The 26,773-nt window shown below is 39.5% G+C and overlaps 1 protein-coding gene across 1 annotated transcript in view; it reads left to right on the forward strand.

Moving 5' to 3' along the window:
• Positions 1-26,773, forward strand: part of LOC104620973 (EH domain-binding protein 1-like) — a gene marked incomplete at its 5' end in the record, with an annotated part of 119,032 nt that overhangs the window by 57,114 nt on the left and 35,145 nt on the right. The window contains 5 exons of the mRNA XM_010287342.1: positions 11,355-11,502; positions 18,545-18,661; positions 21,896-22,020; positions 24,652-24,790; positions 24,941-25,047. Of these exons, the coding sequence (XP_010285644.1) occupies positions 11,355-11,502; positions 18,545-18,661; positions 21,896-22,020; positions 24,652-24,790; positions 24,941-25,047 (636 nt within the window). The remainder of the gene's footprint in view (positions 1-11,354; positions 11,503-18,544; positions 18,662-21,895; positions 22,021-24,651; positions 24,791-24,940; positions 25,048-26,773) is intronic.

The following is a 26,773-nucleotide window of genomic DNA, read 5'->3' on the forward strand; positions in this document are numbered from 1 at the left end:
CCTCTGAGCTCATAAGCTCCTAACTGTCCCACTGTAATATGGGAGCAAAAAGTGAACTCTAGTCAGCATGACCAGAAGTGATACAGAATGCAAATTCACAGTAGACAACAAAAATAGGCTATTTTAATTTGATTTAGAGATGCCTTGTATGGAAGTTAGCATTGCAAGTATTCTTTACGCCACATACTTCAACAGATTCTTGAAAACGATGACTGGATAGCTTTATTCAGTAATTTTTATTTCCACATGAAACCAGGATCCCTGCTTCTGTTGCATTAGGAAAGGAATCTAGCTCATCAGTGGATTTTTTTTTTTTTTTTTAAGTCTCCGCAGTTGGAAAGTAAATGTCTGTGATTGAGGTGGTAATGTTCATTCGTTTAAGGAAATACTCCCAAGTTATTCCCATCTTGTTTTTCTTAAAAACAAAGAGAGAAAACCTGATCTTTATTAATTAAACATCTAACATTAATTTATTGAGGTGTAGGACTTTGCAGATGGCAACCTTGTTCCTTTAATATTAATTGGAAAATATTGATTGAAAAAAGACTAGCCTGTCATGCTGATAATTGTGACCAGACTTAGATATGATCACTAGATCTCCCTGAGATTACAAAGAAGCAGTTACCATCTAATTGGTAAAAAGATTGAACATTATTTTGGTAATCCCTGGGCTTTGGTAACTTATTCCCTGTTGTTCATTTATATATCTTGTCTGTATGCCACTATGAAGTGGTTAAATATGGTTTAAGCTGATAACACTATGCTGTATAGTATTTACATTTCATGAGCGTTCCAAGTTTTATAGGTGTTTTAACAATATACTTTTCTTTAAATGAAGGTTAGACCTGCTGACTGAACACTTCAAAACCACAACTGAACTGATACTTACTTCTTTATAACGACATGCTAAGGTTGAGATAGCCTGATCTCATTTCCTTGATGGCAAGAACAAACAAGTTGTTTTATTTAACGTTACTTAATACATGAAAAATAAAAATAATCTGTAACTTTCCAAGAAGGTTCTACATCTTTTGACTTCATATTTGATCTGTTTAAGCACTTTCTTACTATGAAGTTGTGATATTTCACTGTACAAAAATACTGCTATAGACAACTCCCTGAGGTAACGGGGAAAATAAATCAATTAGTGCAAGTAAACTAATTTCTAAGAAGAATTAGTATGCACTGTCAGTTTTATACCAGGAGAGATTTCATGAATAAAGTGTAGCCTTTGATAATGCAAGATAAATGTTATGCAGTTTGAGTTTTAGATATAAATGCTTGAGATTCTCAGCTGAATTTTATTGCTGTTATTTCCATAAGCTGTAAGTATTTACACCACTTTTAAGCATCTGGCCTAACTGTGTAAAAATGCGGTGGTTTATTATGTGGAAGTAAATTCAAGGTGTTGCATAGTCTGCAGCCATAACGTTAACTTGCACGCTCACAAAAAATAGGCTGTCGGTTTATTAACTGAATTTTAAGATTGTCTGAAGAACATTTGTTCAAAAACTTAAGCATCTTCTGTACAAATATTAGGCAAAAAAAGGTCTCAGCGTTGCAGAGCTCCCCCTTTGTGCATGAAGCGAGACCTGGGTTTCTCAGCATCTGGAATGCTCTTTTTCTATCGCTGCTAATAACTGGACGTTTTCTGTGTGGATGTTCGGTACACGCTGTTGTGAATCCCAGGACGATATCGCCATTACTTAAAGCTGTATTTTGCATTGCCTATTCTGTTATTGCTCAGCATGCACAAGGGTAGAGTTAAAATCTTTATTCATTTCATTTAAAAATGTTTCTTTTGTTCTCCTTATCATGTTCTGGCTTTCCCAAGGATATATGCCTTGAACGAAAAGTCACATGTGCATTACTAATTGTGTGCCATTGTATTTACAGTTCCTAGTGGTGGCACTGTGAAGCTACTAATTCTTTTGCTTCACTTGATGTAAAATAATCTGAGTGTCTTTGATAGCAGTGAAACAGTATTAATTGTTTTGTACATTTCTTGGTCACTCTTCTTAGGTGGTCTTCATAATCTATTAGAACTTTCAGCCAGATTTTTGTAATGTCATGCCTCCAGCAGTGATTAAATTGGTAATTAATGAACAGTCCTTGGCAACATAAACCACATCCCGTTAATTTTCCCTTTTGAGTTTTTAGAAGTTGTCGTCTCTGTCAGAAAGCATTGCGCCACCTTGCTACGGCCCCTTGGCATGAAACCACAACGGCTTGATTTTTTGCAGCCATTAGTAGATCAGAGCCGTAATTTCACAGTATTTTGGTCAGGGTAATTATAGTACCAAGTACCGAGTAGAGTTGGGAATTCACACAAGAAGTCCAGAAATACCAGGTGAGCTTCCTTGTGTTCACTGGGACGTTATGATTAGTTTAATTGGGCTTTGTTTGATTTCAGCCGCGGAGACTCTTTGTGCCACGGCACTGCAGCCACTTTCCACTTTAGTGTTTCTGACCTGCCTTGACAGGAACTGGTGCAAAAATGAACTCTTTGAAGTGGGACTCTTTGGAGAGGGCAACTGAAAAAGGGGAAAAGTGATCTGTAAATAGTTCACTGTAGCAAAGCTCAAAACTGGACCGAATACCCTGTGTTTTGCGGGTGATGCGATTCAAGTTCTTTTACACTTTCAGTGGGAACGGATAATATTTCTGCTGTGCTCGTGCGAATGTTTAGTAAATTACTGCATTTTAAAATGCAATCTTTTTTTTAATCGCTGGCTTTTATTTAGCACCTGCTGTTCTGCCTTCCTTTGGAGATACAGTCGTTTCTCCCACCAGAAATGCTGCGAAGCATCTCTTTCGTCCTGCAAACAAATCCGGGCAAATGCATTAATGAGAGTGCAGCTGCACTTAGTAGTTCACACGTCACAGAATAGTAGGTAAAGGCATTCATCCTTCAGTGACTGACTATAGGTGTAGCAGCCTTCAGCAGTACATTGTGCACATTAAAGTTTAAATAGTCACTTGCCTGTTGGCTTCTGAATGAAAGGACTGTCACTGGTCACTTCTCCTGAAGCCTTAATGAAACCAAATAGTTTGCTACGAGTTTGGGCCTAACCATTGGGGTGTTTCATGCAGTCTTGTCAGTTGATGTTCATGAATTGACTTGAACAGAGATCAAAGTGTTTCTCAAAATGGAGAAGCAGGGAGAGAGACAGCTCCTTCAATTGCACCACAAGAGCTAATCAAGCCATCAGTTCTTTATGCACTCTGCGTGCCTTTAGAATTTAATACCCAATGGTTTGTCAGGACAAATTGAAATTCGGGGGGGGGGGGGGGGGGGAGAGGGGGGTCCCTCCTCAGCCCACTGCAAATAAAATACGTGCTTCACTCTTCCGGAGGCTCGTTTTGATAAATTTTATAATTTAATGTAAAACTGCGATGTTGATTAAATATTTGGGGGTTGGAAAAAAAAAGTGAATATAAAGGATTCAATGGGCATTATACACCTTAGCGCTGATTAAAGATCTAGGTTTAAAGTGAAAGAGAAACTAAACTCAGCATGATTTTTTTGTTTCTTTGATTGCTAATGAACTTTCTTGCTGAAACATTTTAAATTGGATTCAGAAGATAGTTTTTTGAGTGTCAGTTAAAACAAAGTCATGTGAAAATGCCTGTCTTTCCCCCTCCCTTCTTCCCTTCCTCCCTCCCTCTCTTTTTAATTGATATGATTTAGGCAGAGGAAAATAGTAAGGGGGATTTTTCTATTGCAGAAGCAATTTTTAAGGGATTTAGTCTTATTTAGCCTGAAGGTCTTCACACTAATGAGAGCACTTAAGTTACGTCCAGGCGTTGATTAGACAGCTCATCTATCAACTGGAGCATGAGAATTTGTATTTTAGGTACCTTTAATACATTATAAATGTATATGCTTTTTTGTATTACTTTAGACTTTATTTTCCACAAATGTTTAATTACCTTCTTTCACATCCAAGGTGGCTGTATTGCAGCTGACAGAGCACAAATGGTAACAGGGAAATACTCTATATTTGATGAGAAATAATATCAAAACTGTATCTGTAGAAATTGGTGTGCTGAATGCAAATCGCTACCCAGATACATTCCTTACACTGCCACAAGCCCCCTTAAAGTCTAAACACATTTATTAACGGAACGCAGAATTTTATGTATTTAAAAATGCCCAACCACTCACCCCCACCCCTGCGAATTGTGAACACATTCTCTACCTGTAGGTTTTTTTGCAGTGTTTAAAACACAATAGTGTCTTAATTATTTTCTGAGCCATTCTGAAAAGTACAGCTTTTGTAACTTTTTGACATTTCAGGTTTAAAAAAAAAAATTAAAACGTTGCCACCAGCTTGCACTATGAGCTGTAATAACAGTTAAAAAAGCTTTCTGAACTATTTGACAAGATTTCTTAGTGCTGAGGCCATATGCTGTAGCCTTTAAGCTATTTCTTCCTATCAGTTTCATTATCACCTGCCTCTGAGTCTCCAATATCATCAGTAAGCACATGCAGAATCATAATTATGCCATGTACAAGTTCTTTGATAACATGTACAGTTTTCTTCTTAATTCTTTATCAAATGCATTGATCGTGGCATGTGTGCATTGATCCAGGTCCACCATCTGGCTGTGTGTGATAAGCACAGTGGCATCTTTGCATTTCCACTGTCATTCATTGCGCTACAATTTGGCTGCAGGGGAGTAGTGGCTGGGATTAGCCCTGTTCTGCTACTTACTTGCATTTTAAGTTGACACCTCTACAGCGGCTCAGACCACATTACAAACTGAAACACATACGCACGACTTAGTGATGTGACACTCCTCAATAAGCTTACTCCACTAGCTACTCAACAATCTGTAATTGGATTTGTAGGAATAACAGCAAAAGATTTCCTAAGAATTGCTGGGGACAGAAGGTGAAGTTTTCTCATTATTGGCAAAAGGCTAGGTATAGATCCTAGGCGATTGGTATTTTCCATTAAAAACAAGCTGCCAGCAGTTTGCAGGACATTTTCAAAAAAAACCCCAGCAAAATAGGATCCAGGGAGGCATAGGGTTTGCACTTGTTCTGTCCATTCTCATCACATGTGAGTCAACTGGGATCCCGCCACCTTCCCCCGAAAATTAAGGAAAGGGCAGTGGGGGAGAGAAACAACTTTCGGAGGCGCCCTGCAGCCCGCTCCGCTTTGTTCGGCTGGGAGTGAACCGGGAGCATTCCTCAGGAGGGCACGTCTTCCTCTCTCGGCACGGGGTTGCCCGCCCGAGAAGGAAGCTTCCCAGGATGGCAGTCTGAAAGATGCTGCTCTCCAGCTTACGCATCCCACGCACTTGCCAAAAGTCTTTGTTTCATAACGCCACTTTTTTTTTTTTTTTTTTAATTATAAAGTCAAGTTTACACAAGAGAAAATCCCTTAAGTGGAGCTCGACGAATGTTGACTCCTACAATGAGTAAGCAGCAGCTTTAACTTCTGTCTGTAACTCGACTGTGCAAAGGCACAGAAAATACCATGTTTAGACTATTGATCTCAGCTTGGACATTATGCCCTGCCTGGATGATGGCACTATTTCAGAATATTTCTCAGTCTGCATGCTTGAGACCCTGTTTGTGGGTAATGCCAATAGCATTGACAGTCACGGTGACAGGCGTAACAAGCTTCTGCATCCCGACGCCTTAGGTGATTGTTGTCCTTAATTATACTTCCCCAATGAGGGAGAGCACAAACATGCCTAAGCAGAAAAAATTCCAGGGAAGAAGTTAGCGGAGGGCTTTGTCGCTGCTTTTGGTTTAGGTCGACTTTCTCGATGATCTTTCTTGGGAGCCCCGTCGGTAGGGAAGGCTGCCCCGCGCATTGTTCACCGGGAGAGCGCCTCGCTCTTAGTGTCGGTGCAGGCGAGCGAGAAGAGGGGGAAAAAAGAGAGTGTCTTTGGAATTGGATATTTCAGCCTGTCCTTAAAACTTGCCGTAGAGCCAAGCGCAGTGCGAAATAGAAATGCTTGCCTCGATTGTCGCGTAGATGTGCGGCTCCTAAAGGGTTAAACGGGTTAAATCTTATTTATCTGAGCAGAACTGCAGGGCTGTTTTTGCAGAATGCTCTAGCACAAATACCTATGGTTCACTTTGACGTTACAATTTTTTTGTTGGTTTCTTTACTTTAAATACTTGAACTGTTAGACCTTTTACTTTTTTCTCTGAGAAAGATGTATTTGTACCAGATTAGAAAAGCTAAACTGTTTCTTTACATTGAATAATCAGCCTGTCATGACAAATCTATCTCCTTCTGCATGAGTAGGTGCCAGTTTGACTAGCTTCTTTTAGGCTCACACTGGGTTTTAAGCTGGATCCATGTGCATGACTGGCAGTGCATTTGTTGGGCCAGATCTAAGGAGCCAGAGAGCGTTCAGCTCCTTTTTGCCTACAAAAGAGCAGCCAGACAACCAGCAAGAGGCCTTGGATGTAGCACAAGGTGATACTTACTTAGTCAGCCTTTCTTTTTTTCAAATATATATTTTTTTCATTCAGTAAACTGAGTTTCTCAATTTCACAATGACACGAGGAATTAAATTATCAATGGATTGTTTTTCTACAGCCAGCATTCGTCACACCAGCAACAGTGTACCATGTGAATTGTAGGTTTTCCAGAACAACATGGTTTATACTAAAAAAAAAAAAAAAAAAAAAAAATTAAAAATTGCTGGCTAACATTTCTTTAAAAATACCTCCTAGGTTTAAGGAAATGTTTTCCATTTTACAGCCACACAACCCCATTTTATTGTGAATTTGGGAGGCTTTTTTTTCTTAAAGGGGACAGGTTTGTTAAGACATTGTTTGTGATTCTTAGGGTTTTAGACTTTGGGCTACTTCTGGTTTCATTCTGTCTTGCCTCATTAGTCCATCAGTGCCTGCTTTTTTATGCAGTCCACTGCTTCTTTATGACAAGTCATTTGATACTTTTTGTGATATACATTCATGAAAAAATATTTTCAAGCTACATACAGTTTATTGGTAGTAAGGCAGCTGATGTAGGTGCCAGGCAGAAGGCAGAAAATATCCAAGATGTTTATGGCTTTCTTTGCTGACCGTTTCCTATGATTTGAGTAGCCACAGAAATCCAAAGCCAATGCACTTTTATTTATGTCGAGTGTTCCCTGCTTAGCAATTCATATTTTGCTCGCTACCTGTCTATTTTGAGCTGTTCTGAAACGGTAGTAGAGACCGAACATAAATGTGGTCCCCAGGGTGATCAAAGATTTAATCTGACCAGATGGGACAAACTTGAGAAAGATTTTGACTTTCCACTCTGGTTTGCAACAAGAAAGGCTGATTTTTTTTTTTTTCTCCCGTCCTTTCTTTGTTAGAAAAGGCAGAGATCAGGCCATCCCCAGAGAAATGAGCAGGTGTGGCCATTTACAAGCATGTCTGGTTATATTATAAACTAACATAAGAAAAGTTTGAAATGGTTTGAAAAGATCTGCTAAACAGTTTTAATGTTTCATCCCAAATCCTATTTACTCAAACAAGAGCTGATCAAGGTCACAGTAAAACCCAGCCTGCCCAAACCTTTAAAGCTCGTGTAATTTTTTTTTTTTTTAATTTTTTTTTATTCTGTCTTCTCTACGAACTGAATAGGTACATTTTGGTAATCCTTGCCTCTGGACAAGCACAGAAGTCTTTTTCTTTCTGAATGGCTAATAACAGAGCCGTTCTTCCTGTCTAATGATGAAAGAGGTGGCAGTCAAGTTCTTTCTCTTAGATGTACTGGGAACTCGGGGCAGACCATGGACAATTTTGAAACCTACAGCTATGGGAATCACTCCCCCTCATAGGTACAATTCTGGTTTAATTTTGTTGCCCTGGAGTATCGCTAATTTACCGCTTCCCCCCCACCCCCCCCCCCCGCCCCAGTCTATGGACACGGTAAAGAAGTTTCTTTTTTAAACATCAAATAAATGCAGCTCACGGGATTATATTTTTTTATAGGGAGAGGATAATATGTTATCAGACTTCTAGTGTAAACTTGGTGTGGATCCTCCCAAAATTCTGCCAAAAGATGGCTGAAAATCCCTGGCAGAGGTTGTGGGGTTTTTTTGAAAATGCAAGAAGTTGCAGAATTTTTATTGATTTGACGAAGTGGGTTTTATGGGGTTGGTTGGGTTTGGGTTTTTTCCCCTGCAAGACTCCACTACTCCCAATATTTTACTGAGTTGGTCAGCTCTCAGCTTCTGCCACCACCGAGCGACATCGCTGGCCGGGTAATGATCTCGGAAACTGCCCCGCCAGTGTTTCACATTCGAATTCATCTTGCCAAATCCACGGCATCATTTTTGGCCAAAGTAACGTCAGTCATTGCTGTCTGCGGTGAGTACAAAAAGGACCCCCTAATGGCAGCCATTTTTATTTGTTCCTTAAGATCCAAAGGCTGCTGAAAGAACAATTGGATAAAGTTGAGGATTGGAGAAGCTTGATTTTCTTGTTCCAGTGAAATGAAACTCCCGTCCTTTTTTTCTTCCGCTTCCCCTTAAAAGCTGGAGTCTGCTAGGGGGTTGTAGCTGTGTCAAAGCCGTTGGGATGCCACTGCTGATCACTTTAATTACTAGGACTAAGGAGGATAAAATTAAAAGTAGCACCATTGAAGCAGTGGAAGAAAGCTTGCCGAGATGTCGGTGAACTGTGAAATATAAAAATTGCATACCAATACATTTTTATAGGAGGGAAACAAGGAATTACATTACTTATTCTTGAAGAGTTTGTCCTTAAATGGTGAAGTTTTCCTCGCTGTGCATCTGCATGGCAGATCTTTAGACCATTACAAAGTAATTGGGAGGAAAATAACAGAGCAAACTTTAACGTCTCCTCGGTATGTCAGGCTCATGTCAGAGGCTGAAAGATTTTAGTGAGTTTTCTCTTCAACTGTACAGGAAAAAAATCGCAGTATGTGTGTTTGCATGCTCCTTTCTTGGTGCGGAGCTTCTCTTCGTGTCTCCTTTTTTTTTTTTAATAGCTATGTTCATGCCTCCATACCTCTCCCAAGCGCTTTCCTTTCCAACATCTAGGGAACTGATTTGCTGTTTAATTACTGTTTTGTACCTCGAAAGCTTAATCTACCTACTTTTTCTGCTCTGAGTTCCAGTGTTTCCTCTGCCAAGCTCAGTAACCGAAGGTTCAAATACCTGAATTGAATTTAAGCAAGAACTCGGCTGGTTTTTCTCTTATCCGCTGGTGATGATTGGCTTAATCAGCACAAACACAAGCCACAATAATCTGTGTTTGCTTGGAGATCCCCGGGATGTTAATGACTATGCTAATAATTCAGGATACAAGTTCTCTTTCAGGAGGAGGGGAGAAAAGGAGAGGGGGGAATCAGCCTGCTCAGTTTAGGGCATTTTTGTCACAAACACTTAACTGGCCTTATTTTACACTACATGTGTTATAGTAGATTAAATTGTTTGACGCTAAACCGCATGGGAATCTTAATACAAATTTTGCACATTCCTTCTTAAAAGTCATTTAAATCAAAACCACAAGTTCCTCTATCCCGGGAATTACAAATAGTAGAGATTTGAGCAGGTTTATTTCATGTAAAATTCAATGTAATTAATGTTACCGAATACCGCGGGTCAAAATAAAGTTGGTCGCTGTGTCAGTTGGCTGCCTGGAAATTACATGAAGTTGATCTATTATCGTGCATAGGAGCAGGGGGGAAGCTTTCCAGTTGTCTTCCTAATGTGTACTTTACCAAATAAGTTTTTGATAAAACTGTTGCTCCGTGCCTTCTGGGAAGTTAAAGGGTGAGAAAGCAAACAAAGCCAGTGTGCCATCCCGCTGCCTTGCAGGGCCCAGGCAGAATTGCCTTTCCAGGGGAAGGACATTAGGAGAAAAGTAAATCAAGGCAATCTGATAGGGAATCAAGGTTCTGTCACTCAGAGACAAGATATTGTGCTGTGTCCATATACTTTGTTTACTGTAGGGTTTTATGAGTTGTAACCTGCCCATGCAAGCTGTTAATGAGGCTAAATCTTGCTGCTTGAGGATTGAATTACAGCACACCTCTGGGCTAATGGTTATAAACAGAACAGTCCCATTAGGGCTGCATTCTGATTCAGTCATTTGCATTTTTTCTATTGTGCCGAGAACAATGCTGAGTAAATAGCTACAAACAAACAATTTACATGGAAATGGGTAAAATGTACCTAATTAGTATTTTGCGCTTGTTTTATTAATGATTGCTTAAACTAAATAGCACTTAGCAGCAGCTCTCACCAGCATCTGCAGGTGTGGGATGCTCGGTTTCTGGGTCGGTGGGAAGGCTGCCAGGATGGTTCTCCAACATTAGGCAGTTTGTTATATTCCACTTGGTTCAGGTCAACTGCCCATACCTGGGTTTTTTCGTGGCCATTATATCAATGATACAAGCTTCTCGGCAGATTTGACTTAAAGCCAAACTCTGACTTTGTTGCGCTTCTGAGCGTTTCTGATATTGAGGGGAGGGGGGAAACTTTGAAAAAATTGTATTTTTAAGGTGAAAATGGAAATTGTTTCCCTTATAATTTAATGGATTCTTATAGATATGTTTAAACACGTATTTTTATTAATATTTTTTTAGTATGGTGTGTTAGTCTTTTCCAAAATTTCATGCTCTAGAACTTTACTCATTTATGTAGCTGAAATATTATCAAGCTTCTAAGATAGTTACGAGCTTTAGTGGGACAGCACTATCTTGGATGGTTCCACTATGATCTCTTTAATGACTGACCAAAGTCCCACTAGCAGGATGTTGTAAAGTGATGCAAAGTCTCTTCTGATCTGGCATCTATTGTTCTTTCATTAATTTTCATTAGTTTGTTTAAAAAAAAAAAAAAGAGCTATATCCATTGAAGTCAAAGGATTGGATTCCTTTCCATGCCTCAGATTCGATGTCACATTACGCTTTGAAGTCAGCTGGGTGATTGGAGTAACCGAGAGCAACACTGGCTTCTTATGTCAGTTCTATGAGAGAATATTACTCAAACAAGTAATTCAATTTAGTAAAACCATTTCTATAGCCACGGTGAAACTTTTTGTAGTTATTACTTTGAGACGGAGGTGTCTGAGGATTTTCATCAAGGTATTTTTATAGAACATAATTTATAAATGCTTTAAAATTGCAAATAATTAGGTTTCTAATGCATTAATAATTTGGGGAATGCTTTAAAAAAAACCTGATTCATGGATGTCTTTAAAAATTGTGGTGTGACACCCAACTGATATCGAGCATCCTATTTATAATGTGGGCCAAGCACTATGCTGTAAACCAGTTACTATCATGATGATCAGATTGAGAATGAAATTGCATTTCTGTCAATTACTGAGTTGGCAACTGTTCAATATATCTTAGCAGCAAGATGAAGAGCGGCGTCGGCAGCTGAGAGAGAGAGCTCGTCAGCTAATAGCAGAAGCTCGATCTGGAGTGAAGATGTCAGAACTTCCTAGCTACAGTGAAATGGCTGCAGAAAAGTTGAAAGAAAGGTCAAAGGCATCTGGAGGTGAGCTGCGGAACCTTGTATCTTATTCCTATGGCAACCTAGAAACCAGAGACTTTTTGGGTGTCACTTTTATTCACACTTCAAAATGTTGTTTTTCATCAAGTGCATATATCAAAAGACTTAGCTGTAGATGTTTCCTAAATCAGCGTTGTATCACTTAAATTCCATCAATTAAAAGAAAAGCACATATGTGACTGAAAGAAAAAGATGTTATGCAAATGAGTAGCTCATATTGGCCTATTATTTAGAGATTTATCATTACACACAGTTTTTTAGAGTTTTATGATTGTTGGTTAAAATCCCTTCAATATATATTTTTATGTAGGAGCATGGACATGATTTGGGGGGAAAACAACATAGAAATACTTAAGAAACTTTATTTTGTATTAATTGTGTTCCAAAAACTGCTTGGGAAGAGAATTTTAAAGGTGGCCCACAGGAGGTGAGGGCACCAACCTTTTGATTGTAAATGGCAGTCTTTTGACATACCACTTGCCTTTACAGGTTTTGAGTTGTAATATTGCTATAATGTTATTAAACTGACTTTGAAATGTCATTAAAATTCATATACCTGCCAGTGCTACGAGATGGAGTAATGTAGTGTCACTCAAACTCAAATGAGTGCTGAGCACACATTTCAGTACAGGCTTCTTGCTCTTTTAGTGTCTTCTACATATTCTGAGGGGAAATTGTGTTTCCTATACTAACATGTAATTGTAAGCCAAAGTGTCAGGGAAATCCAGCTTTACATTCACAATGCATGTAGATTCAACAGCAGTATTTTTTTCTTCTCTACTACATATATTTTTTTTATGCATATATATTTAAATATAGTCTCTCTGCACCCTAAACCCTACACTTCTTTTCCATTTAACACCAAAGAGAAAAGCAGTTATTTGTACATCTCCCTTTGGGTCTGGTCTTCACTTTTCCTTTCTTTGCCCAGTAAACCAAGCTTGCCAACATAACTCTCTTTCATGATAAATAGGGAAATTACACCCTTGATGGGGAGGGAGTAAGGCAAGCTGAGCGAAATGGCACAGTACTTGTATGTTAAGTAGACTATGGTGTTCTTCATCCCTCTTCACAATTTATGACTCCCCATCCTTACGATACTCAGTTACTTCCTCCTCACTGTTTTATCTTGCCTGTACATAGCTCTTTCTGCTATCTCTCCCCTCCAAGTAAGGTACACTTTCTGGGTATATCCTGAGTGCTCAGCTGGACAGTAGTTATGCTTTTTGTCACAGTAACTCACTTGTAGTGTTGCTAAATATCCCAGTATGCTGCTTTCAGGGATGTGGCCTTCCCTTGTTCAAATTTTCCTCTGAATTTTGCCATTGCTCTTCCTGCCCTTTGTTCAGTTTATAAACAGTCTCAGAGGTAACTATGCACAATGCATATATATTAAAAAAAAAAAAAATTATATATATAGATTGCATATGCACTCAGAGAGCTTCAGTGTTTAATAACAGGAGGAGACAGTATCAATACTGATGACAACTTGTTTGTAAAGTTATCACCACTATACTTGTTGAGTTTTATCCAGTATAACAATTTCGCTGCTTTCTACTTTTGCATGTGCTTTGAGTGATCTCCTTCGTTTATGTTTCCTACCTTGATTTTTCTTTGTTCATACAGTAGGTTGGCCAAGCTATCTGAACTTCTCTTGGATTTCCAGTTTTCGTTCCCTGTCTCCTTTTATTCCCCTTTGCTCTTTTCATGTCAACGTGCATTTTATAGCACTTCCTTCTGCTTATTCATTCTCAGAAAGCTTTCCTTATTGCATGTCTTCCACATACTTCTACCACACCACTGGTAATGTCAGGTGCCACATTAGGTCTCCACTCAAGAAATTCAGTCTTCTAAAATGGAGTAGTTCTATGAAATGGCACCAACGCTTTATAAACCACATAAATTACAATTATTTCTGGGTTTAGTCTTTTTCATGTTTTGATTTCCACCAAAAATTAGGGTTTAATAGACAGTCTCCTTATTACAACTGGGTTCTGGATATTGCCCCTGACTGCATTCACTTGTAGTAGTTTTTTTTCTGTGTATAGTCCTGCATTCCCTATATAATACCCAAGGCAAGCTTACAGTAATATATCTTCCAAGCTCTCTTGTCCATTATGCTGCCTTAATATCTTCTCCTGCACTGATTGCTACGTTTTAATTTACAAAAAGAGAATATACCAAATCATTTTCCTCTCTCTCAATTAAGTTACTCTAGAAAAAAGTGACATTTCAGCTTTGGGATTTTGGAGTTTTTAAAGACTAACTTCTTGCTCACTAATGTAGGTGAAAATGTGATCTCTTTCACTGTTCCTGTGTGCTCATTAAGAGTTTCATGCTTTGGCACTGGTGCTACACTCTCTGTTAAAAGGCTTTATTTAATAATGGGTCTGAAAAACTCAAACAGCTATAGCAAGTTCAAACTTTCCTGGATAAAGAGCATCCTTTTCTACGAAATCTAGTCTTTTTCATAAGTTATTTGGCATATGAGACAGAAAATACTTCTTCCTGCCAACTGCCAGAGGGTTTGGGATGGCAGCTTCAAATTTATTAGATGTCCTACTAGCTTCAGGCTGATAAGCAGATGCCTTGAGATGGGTCCAGGTATAGTATTGTGATAGGAATCCAAATATCCTCCCTTTTCCCAGCAGCAACGGGACAAAGGAATTGACATCTTATCTAGGCATTGTCCCCATGCAGTGGAACACCCGTCTACTCTTTTGGGATTTGGGTAGTGTGTTTTCTTTACTCTGGCACATCTCCATCCTTTATTTGAGACAGTGTCTTTGTGAGTATGTGGCTCAGATCTGGAGATGGTGAGTAAGCAGTGGAGGGAGGGAAGAATGGCGAGGACAGGGGGTAAGACAAGCATAGTGTGAAGAGGCTTTGGTGAAAAAAGTGCCAAAAAAAGGCAAAACTGGGAGGGAAGAAGAGAGTGAACACAAGAACGGCACAGAATACAGATGTTGGAAGAGCAGGAAGGGAAAAACACAGGAGAAGCATCATCCAAATGTATTGTAAGACAAAAAAAGTTTTTGAAAATTTTGGAATTAATAACAAAAGCTAGAAATGCATACTGCATTTAAAAAACTTACCAAAGAGAACCAGCTGGCATTGCGTTGCACTTCTATGCTTAAAGTTTCAGGGTACATTACAGATTTTACTTCTGAGGCAATGATTTGGTGGGAATGTGCATGCTAGCTCAGGCTTACTCATCATGTTTAGTCTCCGATGCATAAGTCAGTGTTAAGTCCTCATTTTAATATTTTTAACAGTATTTGTATCTGTTGGCAGTTACTGCTGTGCTTTCTTGTCCTGACATCTGATTTCTTGTACACTGAACCAGTATTTTGACTCTGCATTTCTTCCATTCCCCACCTTTTCTTCCTTTATTACTGTTCAGATGTTCTTGTCACATCCTGTAGCCTTAAAGTGAACTCTGTACCTGAAAGTAAATAAACTAAATATCTGACTATCCACAAGCTTGAAGGATTTCCCAGAGACAATCCTGGAGGATCTGCCCTAAAGAGCAAGTAGTGTTCATGCAACTCCAGTGGCAGCCTACATATGCTTCTCCTGCTAATGGGATCCAACGCCTATCAATTCTTCTACCTTTCTATGAAAATTGTTTCTTTTTAATTTCATCTAGAAATAGATACAGTCTACTGCAATTCCTTCAGATGTGGACAAGCTTAAACCAACTCAAGAGAGTATCAGTTTAACCACAAATTAAGCCTGAGCCTAATCTGGATAGTAAGACAAATGAGCTATAAAATGCCTCTGGATCTTTTTTCCATCGATATTCTGGCATTTCCATTTGCTTCCAAAAGATTCTTATTTTGCTCTCTTCAGTCCAGACTGTGTAGGTAATGGTCAGTGCCGTTTAGTTGTGGACTTAATCCTTTATCTTTAATTTTGTTAATTTCTTCATGACATAGTAGAGCTTTGCTGTCTTTCTAGGATCCACATTTACATACTTTTCAAGGAAGCAATTCTTTAGTACTCTTCTAAATACATGCCCTGGTTCTAGACCAAGTGCTTTAAGTTTTTCACGCTAGTAATTTCTTCTTTTCATGAAAGATATCTGTTATCTCTTCGTCATGTTGTTCCTTTTATCATTTATAATTGCAAAATCTTGTTGTAACATGCTCCCTAAACACATTTCCCTTTTTAATACACTGGAAGAACATTGGACTGGGAAAAAAAACCTAAAGTGTTTAAAACAAGGAATCTGTAGATTTTTAAAGATACTTGAAAATTTCTGAAATGACTTCAAATGAATGCTTTTAATTGATTTTTTTTTTTTTAATAAAGTGTACATGTCCTGATAATTATATTCAGTCAAAGCCTTCCAACTTTAAATTAAATACTAGGTCAGGTCATTATCTGACACTAGGAACTGGTGTTTTTGACATTCCCATCTCTTTTGTTACCTAAAATGGTGGTGTCAAAGACAGTGCCTCTGATCTCATCTTGCTATATTAAATTAAAGAAAATCAAATAATCTAAGTATTCCCTTAGTATGCAGCAGTCTTAAATCCTGTCATCTTGTTTAGATTGTTTTGACATAACCAGCATCCTGCTGGATGACTGGTAGTTGTGAGCCGACCTTGTGAGCTGACTTCTTTGGGTGCTTTGGAAAGTCATTGCCTGCCTGTAGGCTCGAGGTGGATTTGTTTTCCCTCTGCCGCGGTGGCGTCCCTCTTTCTTTCTCTTTCACCTCTTCCAAATGTCCATGGCCCTTTGCTGCTGTTAGCCCAGTCATGCTTTCAGTGTGCCACCGTGAGCTCCAAGCTGCGTTTGAGAGTACCATGGCCTGAGTGCCACTGAATTTCTCTTGACACCATCATGAAGATTTAAAATCTTGTGAGAAGTCTAGCTCCTTATTATAAAAAGTAGAGATGCTTTGAAGAAAATTCAAAACTTCAGAATTGTTGCTGTTGCTGCTTTACCATTCTCTGTTCTCTCTTCAATCTGCTTTTTACCCCAGCCCTTTCTCCATGATGATCACACTGTGCCCTTCTACTTTGTTCACCTACCTCTGGGCTACCTGGAACAACTAGAGTCCAGATCACAGAACCATCTGTGTGGACTTAAGTGGGAACAGAAAGGATGTCGCAGAGAGTCCTGAGTGTTTCTGCCCACCCAGTTGTATACCTGAAGCACCATCTGTCGGGTCCCAGGTCTGGTCGCACATCCTGGTTTGGCTGGGGAGAGATGTTTTTCTCCATCCATCTGGCTCAAGCTGGGGCAGTTTGGAAGAAAGCGGACTCTTCCAGGGACCATTGAGAATTAGTGGAGAGGAGCCCAGGGAAGTCATGGTGGTCAGCTGAAACAGAGGGGTCCTACTTCACGGATTGCTGCTCCATCATACACGCAACAGCTGTTGAATAAGACACTTGAAATGGAAACTTCTCTGCTCCTGTCTGTCGCAGCAAGAGCTTTACCCTGAATTGGCAGAGGTCTGTGAAAGACATTGATTAATTACACAGGAACTAAGGGAGCAATTGGTTAGAAGAGAGTAGCAGAGATATAAAAAAGTCAACAGGCTCCTAAAATGGGCATTACAAGGACTGTGGAGATAAAGAGGTAAAGAAAAGAAACAACTGTATGACCTTCGTGTCAGCAGTGTGGGCCTGAAGTGCAAACTTCATGTCTGGGGATGAAGTTTAGTGTCTTTCAAGGACAGATGACAAGTCATCAGCACCAATCCTGGTCCAAACTTCCGGTATTCAGGATTATGGCATCCTGGTGCTATGTTTAGGATCCTTTTTGTTTATATGGCGTTTGAATGTACCAATGTCCTGTAATTGTAATTAGTGTTTTTTCCTGTTGTGGAGTGTTTTAAAGTACCTTTAGTTACTATACATGTCTTCTTTCTGCAGCCTTCTCTTTCTTCTCATATTTACACGCATGCATACATACCTAGGAAAAAAATGTTCGTATAAGTCTGAACAAGTGTAGATAGCGTTTGATATGAGACTTAAAAGTGAGTAAATACAATGCAGCTACGTGCTTTGAAAGTAGTAATCTAGCTTTTATGGAGTTTAATTACATTATATATTTGTATTGAAAAATATGAGTCAGGATTTTTTCTGGGATCTGCTTCACAATTCAGCACTTGCTATGTGATATTCCTCAAGTTACTTACTCTTTCTGTGCCATAATTTACCTACATCACCATCATAATTGTAATTATTATAATCGCCTACTTTATAAAACATTATGGGGCTCATTTACAAGTGATATTCATAAGCTGCTCTGAGAAACTTGGTAAGAAGATCCCATAAAAATATAAAATATAATTACAATTATTATTTTATTTAAAATGTTTGGAGCTTACAAACAATGCTGATTCAAAGTGGTGCAGTAAGGCAGCAATCTGTGAGTGTGCTCTTGCTACACCTGAGGTCAGCGCTTGCTAAGCGTGATGTTCCAGGTGGTAGGTTTCCTCCTCGTGTCAGAAATGGTAGGAGACGCTAACACCTAAGCAAGATACAGCGATCACCGGTCTGTGATATATTGTGCAAAGTAAGGAGTAGCAAGTCTCGCCAAGCTGGGAATTCAGTGCCCAGAGCTGCTGCCTTTCTCAAGAGACTGCAGCTCCCGAGTCCTTCCGTTGGCCAGGCCCGTCCAAACCCACTGTATGCAGGCACTGGCATTCATTCTGCATTATAGAGAGCTGGGAGCCTAGGGGAAATGATTCTGACTCAAGTTATAAGGAAAAGCACGTGTGCTTTTCAGAGTTAGCCAGAGATTCAGCACAGAGAGCAGCCACCGCTGAGGCCAGACTCTGCCTTTATTGTAGCAGGAGTTTCCAGCAGAGCCCCCTGTGTGTATATTGAATTGCATCAGTTTAAAGATAAATCCATGAGTGGACAGAGTGAAATCTCCTTCCAGAGTTATTTAATGATTTGCATTTTTATCATAATTTAGCTTGTTCTCTAAAGCATTCTTTTTTTTTTTTTTAGTGATACGGTGCATGTATGTAAGAAAATACTAACCTTAATGCTGTATGTTCCTACAGATGAGGATGAGGATGATGATAATATTGAGATAGATACTAACGAGGAGGTTCCTGAATGCTCTGTTACTGGAGGTGGAGATGAGCTTACTAACCTAGAAAATGACCTTGATTCAACGGGTAATTTAAATAATGGCTATTTTGTGTATTTTGCATGACTAACACTCCATCATCATATAAGTACTGATGTGCTGCTTCTCTCTGTCATAGCTTTCTTCCTTTGTGCTTTTTCAGGGCTTTTAAACTCTAATGCATATTCTTTTTGAATATTTTGCATTCATGTTTAGTTGAAATTTAAAATCAGCAACAAAACCGTTATTTCCAACAATGGCAGATTTAAATGTCTCTTGCTGTTTGATGGGGGAGGGGACCCCAGGCCAGATTTGTAAAGCAGAGCCGCCTGAAATCACCCTACCTGGATTGTCCCAGCAAAGCACAAGGTAGGCAGGCCAGAGGAGTGAGCAGTTGCCTTGGTGAGTACAGCTGCCACTCTCTGCACTGATGTCCTGGTCCACATGCTTAGCGGAATGAACATGTCTCTAGGTTTCTCGGTAGGCTTGGTATCCCTCCAGTTCCTTCTTGAGGACCAGGTCTTGTATTTATACCTTGCTGCTCCAGTGAGGACATGGAGGTATAAATTTGAACAAAATTAGTCCTATTTACTTTACAAAGTTCAAGTAATATATTTTTAATAACACATTTTAAAGGCATTCGTATTCTTGTAGAAATGCTTGTATAATCTTAGCACATGCTGATCAAGTAATAATAAATCATAGTAGTGGTGTTTCCCCTTTGAAAAATTGTCATCGAGCAGAACTGGAGTTCAGGTCCCTCCATAGATGATAAATATATCAGGATCTTACTAGGGAGATGCTTATTTAAAAAGGTGCTAGATCTTCAAAGACATGAAGGTAATTGCCCATCAGTAAGGGGCTCCTCCGCTCAGAGAGTTGCTGAAGGAGTTTGTTCTCTGTACAAGTCCGCCCGTTACCAGTGGCCCTGGGGCTTGTTGAGGGACTCTTTGTAGTATGCTGCGCTTCTCTGCCAGCGCGTTTCTGCTCCCCGCACGTTTGCTCAAGCCTGGAGAAGTGTGGCGAGCACAGGACAGCGTCGGCATAAAGGCAGGACAGGAGGGAACTTCTTACAGCATCCTCCGACTTGGTTGTGCCCATGCCAGCTGGACCCATGTTTGTAGCCCCTAATATCAAAAGACTTCATTTAGTGTTCGCTCTTTGTAAATTAAACCAACAATTATGTGTATATAGTGCTTGCTTTCTAGTCTTCTTTTTTTTAATGTGAAAGATTTCAGTCATGTCTCTTACTTTATTTGAGGATTTCCAAACACGAAAGAAAATATATTTAGTATTTAATATATCTATATATGCAATATGATACATTTCCAGCATTTGAATTAAACTAATTTAGAGCAGAATCCTGTCAAATAATTTTCCAGTAAATACTGGTTCATTTTAGGAGAAACAGAAAATCAGTAAATGAATATTTCTGTCGCATAGTGCCAGTGACCTACCAACATCCATTTCTATGGGGCTTTTTTCTTGAGAGAGACCTTCTCAGGCATACAAACCCACTACCCAACGCTTTAGCTCCACCATGGGAAGACATTCAGGAAAAAACCTGGGACATCATTTTGCAGTTCAGTTTGCACAGGAACCAGAGGGACAAACGAGTAAGGAAGGGGATGGGCAATAATACAGAAAGCAGTCTAATGCTGTGATACAAATCAGTGTACAGATTTTGGTGGGATTCTGCCAATTCATACCAAGTTCTAATGAAGGCTGAATCTCCTGGGAGCACCTAAACACAAAACTGTAAAGGGCATTTCACATTTGGGATCATTATGACCATCTTAATTAATTTGTCCCCTGCTGAATCTTCGTCTCTCCCATCTCTCTCAAGAGGAGAAATTTTTTTTTTCCATTTTTACTGCCAGTTGTTGGTTTGAAATATTGCATCTGTCTGTGTTTGTCAGTACTGCTACCGTACGCTGCTGTGAATGTATCTGATAAAATGTGAACCTCTTATATCATAGTTATTACATGATGTTTATGTATAAACCCACGAGAATGTGCATGTACTTACATGTGAGCCTCAATTGAGGGCACCCTGACTGGGTGTGCCAGAGGAAAGGGAAACTATCCTTCGTCATAACCCAGCCCAGCCCATTGCTGCTGGAGGCAGGCATCATTTGACTGCCAGCATGCCAAAAATATTTTGGCTAACATGAATCGGAGTGCTCCAAACCTTGGCAAGAGCTGTGCGGCAAAACAGTCATGGCTCCACTTCCCACACCAGCTGGAAGTTACCAGCCTGCAGTGAAAAACTCAGGCTGTGCCTATAGAAAAACACAGCAGCTGCTATTTTCTCTGTGTTTGACCCAAGGCCCAGATGTACGTGCATAATATAATGCAGGTGATGCTGCATTCGCGCTGTTTCGGGGGCGATTTCTCACGTGGTGCTGCATGTAGAATATGTCTGGGGGCTTCTGTGCCAGCGTTATTCTGCCTTCCTACCCAGGGTTAGCTCCATAAATTTGCGCTGTGGTTTGTTATTAACACCTTTCTCCTTATTATGTGTGTATGTGTAGGTAACTGTGTGTGTAGGTGTGTTACAAATTCATATAGTCAACGGTCACGTACAGAATGAGCATTATTGGGAGGTAAAATTCTCGACTCTTATTTCTTTGGGCTCTGATCCAAGTTGCTAAAACTGATGACAAAAAATTTTGGGGCTTTGGCAGACTTTGAATCTGTCCCTTCGACGCAGTTACGAAGGCATTTTACAGCTCTTCATGGCTTCAACGTACTCTATAAATCATAGTAAATATTACTGGAAAGCTGTCTCGTTTGATACTGAAATTTTAACGCTGAGGAGCTGTGCCAAGGAGCCTTGGGATGAATTAGGAATTCATAAACTTAAGGGGTTATCAGTACTTAGAATATGCGATAAATTGTTATCTGTCATCATAAAATAAATGGCTCTTTAAGTGTGGTTTTCTACCAAAGTATAGGTACGTACAGATTGGGAGTAACTTAAAGTAAATAATGTCTATTTTTTGTGGGTTTTTTAATCTGCTGTCTTCAAGAACGTTTACTTATTCAGCTGAGTGCTGCATTTTTTTTGGAGAGAGTACTTGGGCATTACCTATGTATGTTACACAAATCTACACCGATCCTAATTGCAAAAAAAAATAATTTTCCTTCTAGTTTTTACTTTTTTAGTTTGAAATGATAGCAAAGTGAATGAAATCTACCTTTTAAATTGCTACATTGTTGTAGCGACTCTGCATTTAAATGCATCTCACTCTGTTCTATGTGGTATTTGCATATTTAGCAGAACAAAACAGTAAGTTGGTGGATTTGAAGCTGAAGAAGTTCCTAGAAGCTCAGCCACAGGTGGCAAATTCACTCTCCAGTGCTGCTCAGAAAGCTGTAACTGATAGCTCAGAGCAAGACATTAAGGTAAGTTTTGATTAATGCTTTTGTTTCAGTACCTGTGTGTTCCGATTTTGGGTTTGTACTTCGTGAGGAGGAAAATGATTTCTTATCAAATCCTTCACAGTAAGAAACACAGAAGATCTTCATGGCAGTGCAGTCGCATACTTTGCAATGCACTGTTTTTTTTCCTGTTGATTAATCAAAACATTTTCTTTTTTTTTTATCTTGGTACTTGTCATGGGCATAACAGCAAGAGATATAAGACACGTTTCTCAGTTCTTATTGCTCAGGTTGTCACTTAAATCAGAAATATGGCACGGGCTCCGTCCTGCTGCTGGTGCTGACTTTAGTGGGAGCAGGATTGGATTCTCAATGATTTCCTTCCCTTCCAAGCCTGACGCTCTGGTTTTTCTCCATTAAAGTTAAGCTGTGGTACACTTTAAAGGCATACATACTTGGGTGCTTGACGACGAGTGCTTCTGAGAAAAACAGACACGTGTATGAGGTTGTTTTGCCTATTCTTAATGTTCACCACTTCAGCATAAAGTGCACACCAATCAATTTTCCATTTCATTTTCTTAATCAGACCCCTTGTGTTCTTACTATTATATTTTTTTTAAAATAGTCCCTGTATGTCATTCATATCCCTGTGGCTCTGGGGCACTTCCAGTTGGGTATAACTTTTCACCCACCTGCAGTCTGGGGGGAAAGCACTGCTGACTGAAAGGATTTCCTTCCCCAGATACAGAGATGCTTTGAAGTCCCAAAACAATGACTTTCATTGCTTTTCCCTTACACTGTCGGTTCCTATAAATTGGTGATGAAAGTGTGTGGCAGCAGCAGAGGACTTTCGGTCTCTATCTTTGAACAAAAGGAAGCCTGGATCAAGTCTGATTTTTGCGTTCAATTTAGCTTTCTGCAGTGGATTTAATGCAAAATGAAGCTGGCCCAAGAATAATACAATGGATTGAAAAGGCTAACTGAATTAGTGGGCTTAGAGGAATACATTTGTAAAGTGGCAGAAGTCCCCAGTCATAAAAAGGTTTCTTAAAATGGGATTTACTGGCTAATCACACTGATATTTTAGCATGTTGCCAGGCCTAAAAAATTAGCCATGTTTGTTTATTTTGGTAAAGACTCTAGTTTAGGCTGTCAGATGGTTATTGTGCTAATAACAGGAAACCACCTTTTATTTAACCAGAATCATAACCACCCTATTAGTGCAGCTGAAAAGTCACCCGGAGTATATGAGCGATACTTTTTTTAAGCTTAATTCGACAAATGACACACGGCGGGCTACACCACATCTTAGGGTGATGCGGTATCACCTAACCTGACGAAAATGGCATTTCTGGTTATGAAAAGCTTCTGTGAAGGAGTTGCTTTTGTTTAAGGTACTCCCACAAAAGGTGCAACTTCACAGTTTATCTCTGTGTACGACTTTCTAAGGAAGAGTTGGAAAGCGGCATTCTAAGGAATATATGGTGTCCATCTGTTCTCATGGAGCTCCCGGCATTGAGGTGGATTTGTTTTTTAATAAAATGCAGTTTACACGTTTCTAAATGAGGCATTCTGTGTTTGTGGAAAAGGATAAACTGTTACCTTCCCTTGGGGATTGTGTATCCCCGGCCTCCTTGAGGCTAGAGAATAGGCCATTGGAGAACTCCCTCATTACCGATTGTCTCAATGCAGAGGAAGGGCAAAGTCTTGGTAGCTTTTGATAACCAGTTTCAGCATTCAGCAGGCTTAGCTATTAGTCATGCATCTTAGCCTTTCCCTATTTACTTTCAAAACACTTAATAAAAATAATAAAAGATTAGGTATAAAATGAAATATTTGTTTGGTACACAGCACCTCGGTATCTGTGGTTTCCACACGCTGCGGTGGTTCAGTCTTCTGGGATATTTCATGTTGATAGAACCATTTGAATTTGTTACCAGTATTAACATAGGAAGCCCTGGAAAAGATAATTGTAGTTTCCTTAGCTGTAAAGGGCTTACTTACAAATCTGGCTTTGGAAAGTTATAGCTGATGAAATGCAGTTCAGTGGGGTAGTATTATAATCCTACCTTTTAGCCTTCATCCAGCATTAGTGGTTTATCTCAATGGGCATAAAATTAGAAACTAGTTCTTCTTGTCATACAAGTCTGGGGGACTACAGAAAACGACAGATTTCTTTTCCGGGCAGGGACACAGGCTAAAGGCAACACGCTTTTAAAACGATACAGATCATGTTCAGGGGTAGAGACGCCGCTACTTGGCAGCAGCATGCACAGCGCTTAGCAAATCAAAGTTGCAAAGGAGTGATTTTTCGCTTAAAATCAGCATCGCTGGCAAATACAGGTCACGATTAATAGGTCTGGCTGTTAAATAAGTAGAGAGTCCTGCAGGAGGGTGCCCGCATAGCAAAAAGCCAGTCGTTGCCACCACACATTAAACAAAAAAACAAAAACAAAAAAAAAAAGGAAAGTTAATCGCTCCTCTCCTTTTTTTCCGCAGCTGATACTTTCATCCTATGTAAACCGCAGCTCGAGTTGTGAAATCCTCTTTGCAAAAGCTGCGTCCTGTCCCCTCGCCGAAACGTACCTTTCGAATTTGTGTCTTGCCATTTGTAAACAAAAGAAACTCTTGTGTGTCTGGGTTTTTTCCTAGCAGAATGGAACAGAGGAACATCGTGCTGAGCGATTACAAAAAGCAGCAGAACGGTTTAGAAATCCTGTTGTGTTCAGCAAGGACTCTACCGTCAGAAAAACTCAGCTCCAGTCTTTCAGTCAATACGTGGAGAGCAGACCAGGTAGGAGAAAATATAAAACCTGTTTTCCCATCTTATGATTTAATAATATTTAACAATAAATATATGAAAACCCGATAATGTAAGTCCACATTTCAATACATAAATATCAAGCTTTATAATAATTTTACATGTCTTTCCCCTTTTTTCAAGAGATGAAAAGGCAGAGATCAATACAGGAAGATACAAAGAGAGGAAATGAGGAGAAGGCTGCGATAACTGAGACTCAGAGGAAGCCATCAGAAGATGAAGTGCTTAATGTATATTAATTTTTTGTCTGGTTTCATGATTGCTGATAATTCCAAACTGTATGTGGAAATAGTGCCTTTATTTGTTAAAATGAGATGTTAGGTTTTTTTAGATGTCAATCTCCAGTGCATTCAAAGCAGAGTGAGAGGGGTGCACTGTTGAATTAGTCTGCAGTGTGGTGATAATTGTCAGATAAAAAAAATGAATTTTTCAGAGTTCCACAGCCCCAGCTTCCTTGAGACATTTCCATCAGGGCACTTCCCATAAAGAGATTCCAGTATTGATCTACCGGGAGGATTTTAATTATTACAATAGCAGATACCGCAGAGCTGCAGTTAGAGGGAAGAGTCACATGAGACCTGCTAGAATTTCTCAGCCAACCCATTTTGTTGGCTTGGGTTAATGGGTGTTCAACCTTTCCATTATCCAGATCAGCCGTGAATTACTAGCTGAATGATGTTTGCATTAATATAATATATATGGTAATTTCTTCACTTAATTAACGGGGAGGTTCAGCTCAGTAGGGGTATGGGCTGATCATGTGTAAAATTGATTTGTGAGGGAAATATTTGATAGACCGCAGGGAGAAAGCTGGTTTTGATGGACAGCTGCGGGACAGAAGCAGGAAGAACAAGTTTTAACCTGAATTTTTTTTTTGTCTGAAAACACAACATAGCCTTTGATGGTGGTCATTTGTTGCTCTCCACAATTTATCTAAACACATTTGTCATTTTTGCTGAAGCAATCTAGAGTTGAGTAGGGATTTTGTACCGCTGTCATACCTACACCAAAACATCGAACTTTTTACGAGCTGGAGCTATTTTTAGCCCAGTTGTACTTTTGCAGAGCTGAAAAGGTCTGGCACAGTAAGTTCACATTATATATGCAGATGATACACATGAACTCTTGGGATATTTCAGCCTGACGCAGCATTTCTTTTCATCCTCTAATAATATTGTTAACGATTATGCATGCTGACATTAGGGGAAGTTTTCATACTATTTTCAATTAATTATAGTTGATGAAAGGCAATATATTGCACATCACCTCAACTCTCCAGGCTGGGGTTTTATTTTTCATCAGGGACTGCTCTCAGGGAGTTTTGTTGTTGTTTTTTGGGCTATATGACAGGTAGAAAAAGGGTTTCCATTAGAGATGATACTGTTGGCTGTTGTGTAGGAAGAGAAGGACCAAATTAACGGGGCCATAATGTGCTTAAATTCAGATACCCCAAATTTCCAAGTTCTGTGCTCATTACTGGTCCTGGGAGCTCGGCCATGCCATTAGCCTTTGCTTTGAACATGTCTTTATTTGAAATAATATGCTGATGTGATGATTATACCTATTGCCTGCATATGAAGCTGAATTGATGATTTCGGACACATTTACAGAAAAACAATTTAAAATGTTCCGTGAAAGTATCTGAGACCTTTGCACAGCAACAAGTTAGCCTCTAGTAGGGAAATAAGCCTCATAAAAAAAGCCTGCATATTTTTCTGTTCCCAAAGGACAGTGATTTTAGTTGCATCCTTTACAGAGTGCAGATGAAACCTGAAATAATTTTGTTAGCTTGTGGGTTTTTTTCCCAATTTAAACCATTCTCCAAGGCCCTGGGGCAGGCGTAGGAGGAAGGAGGAAGTGGATGGGGTTACTCAGAAGGAGTAACATTTTTTTTTTCTAACTTAACATGCTTCAGGAATGGCATTTCAGCGTTGTATACAGCTCGTAATAACTGGG

Source organism: Phaethon lepturus, unplaced genomic scaffold, assembly GCF_000687285.1.
Source record: "Phaethon lepturus isolate BGI_N335 unplaced genomic scaffold, ASM68728v1 scaffold19185, whole genome shotgun sequence".
Classification (NCBI taxonomy): domain Eukaryota; kingdom Metazoa; phylum Chordata; class Aves; order Phaethontiformes; family Phaethontidae; genus Phaethon; species Phaethon lepturus.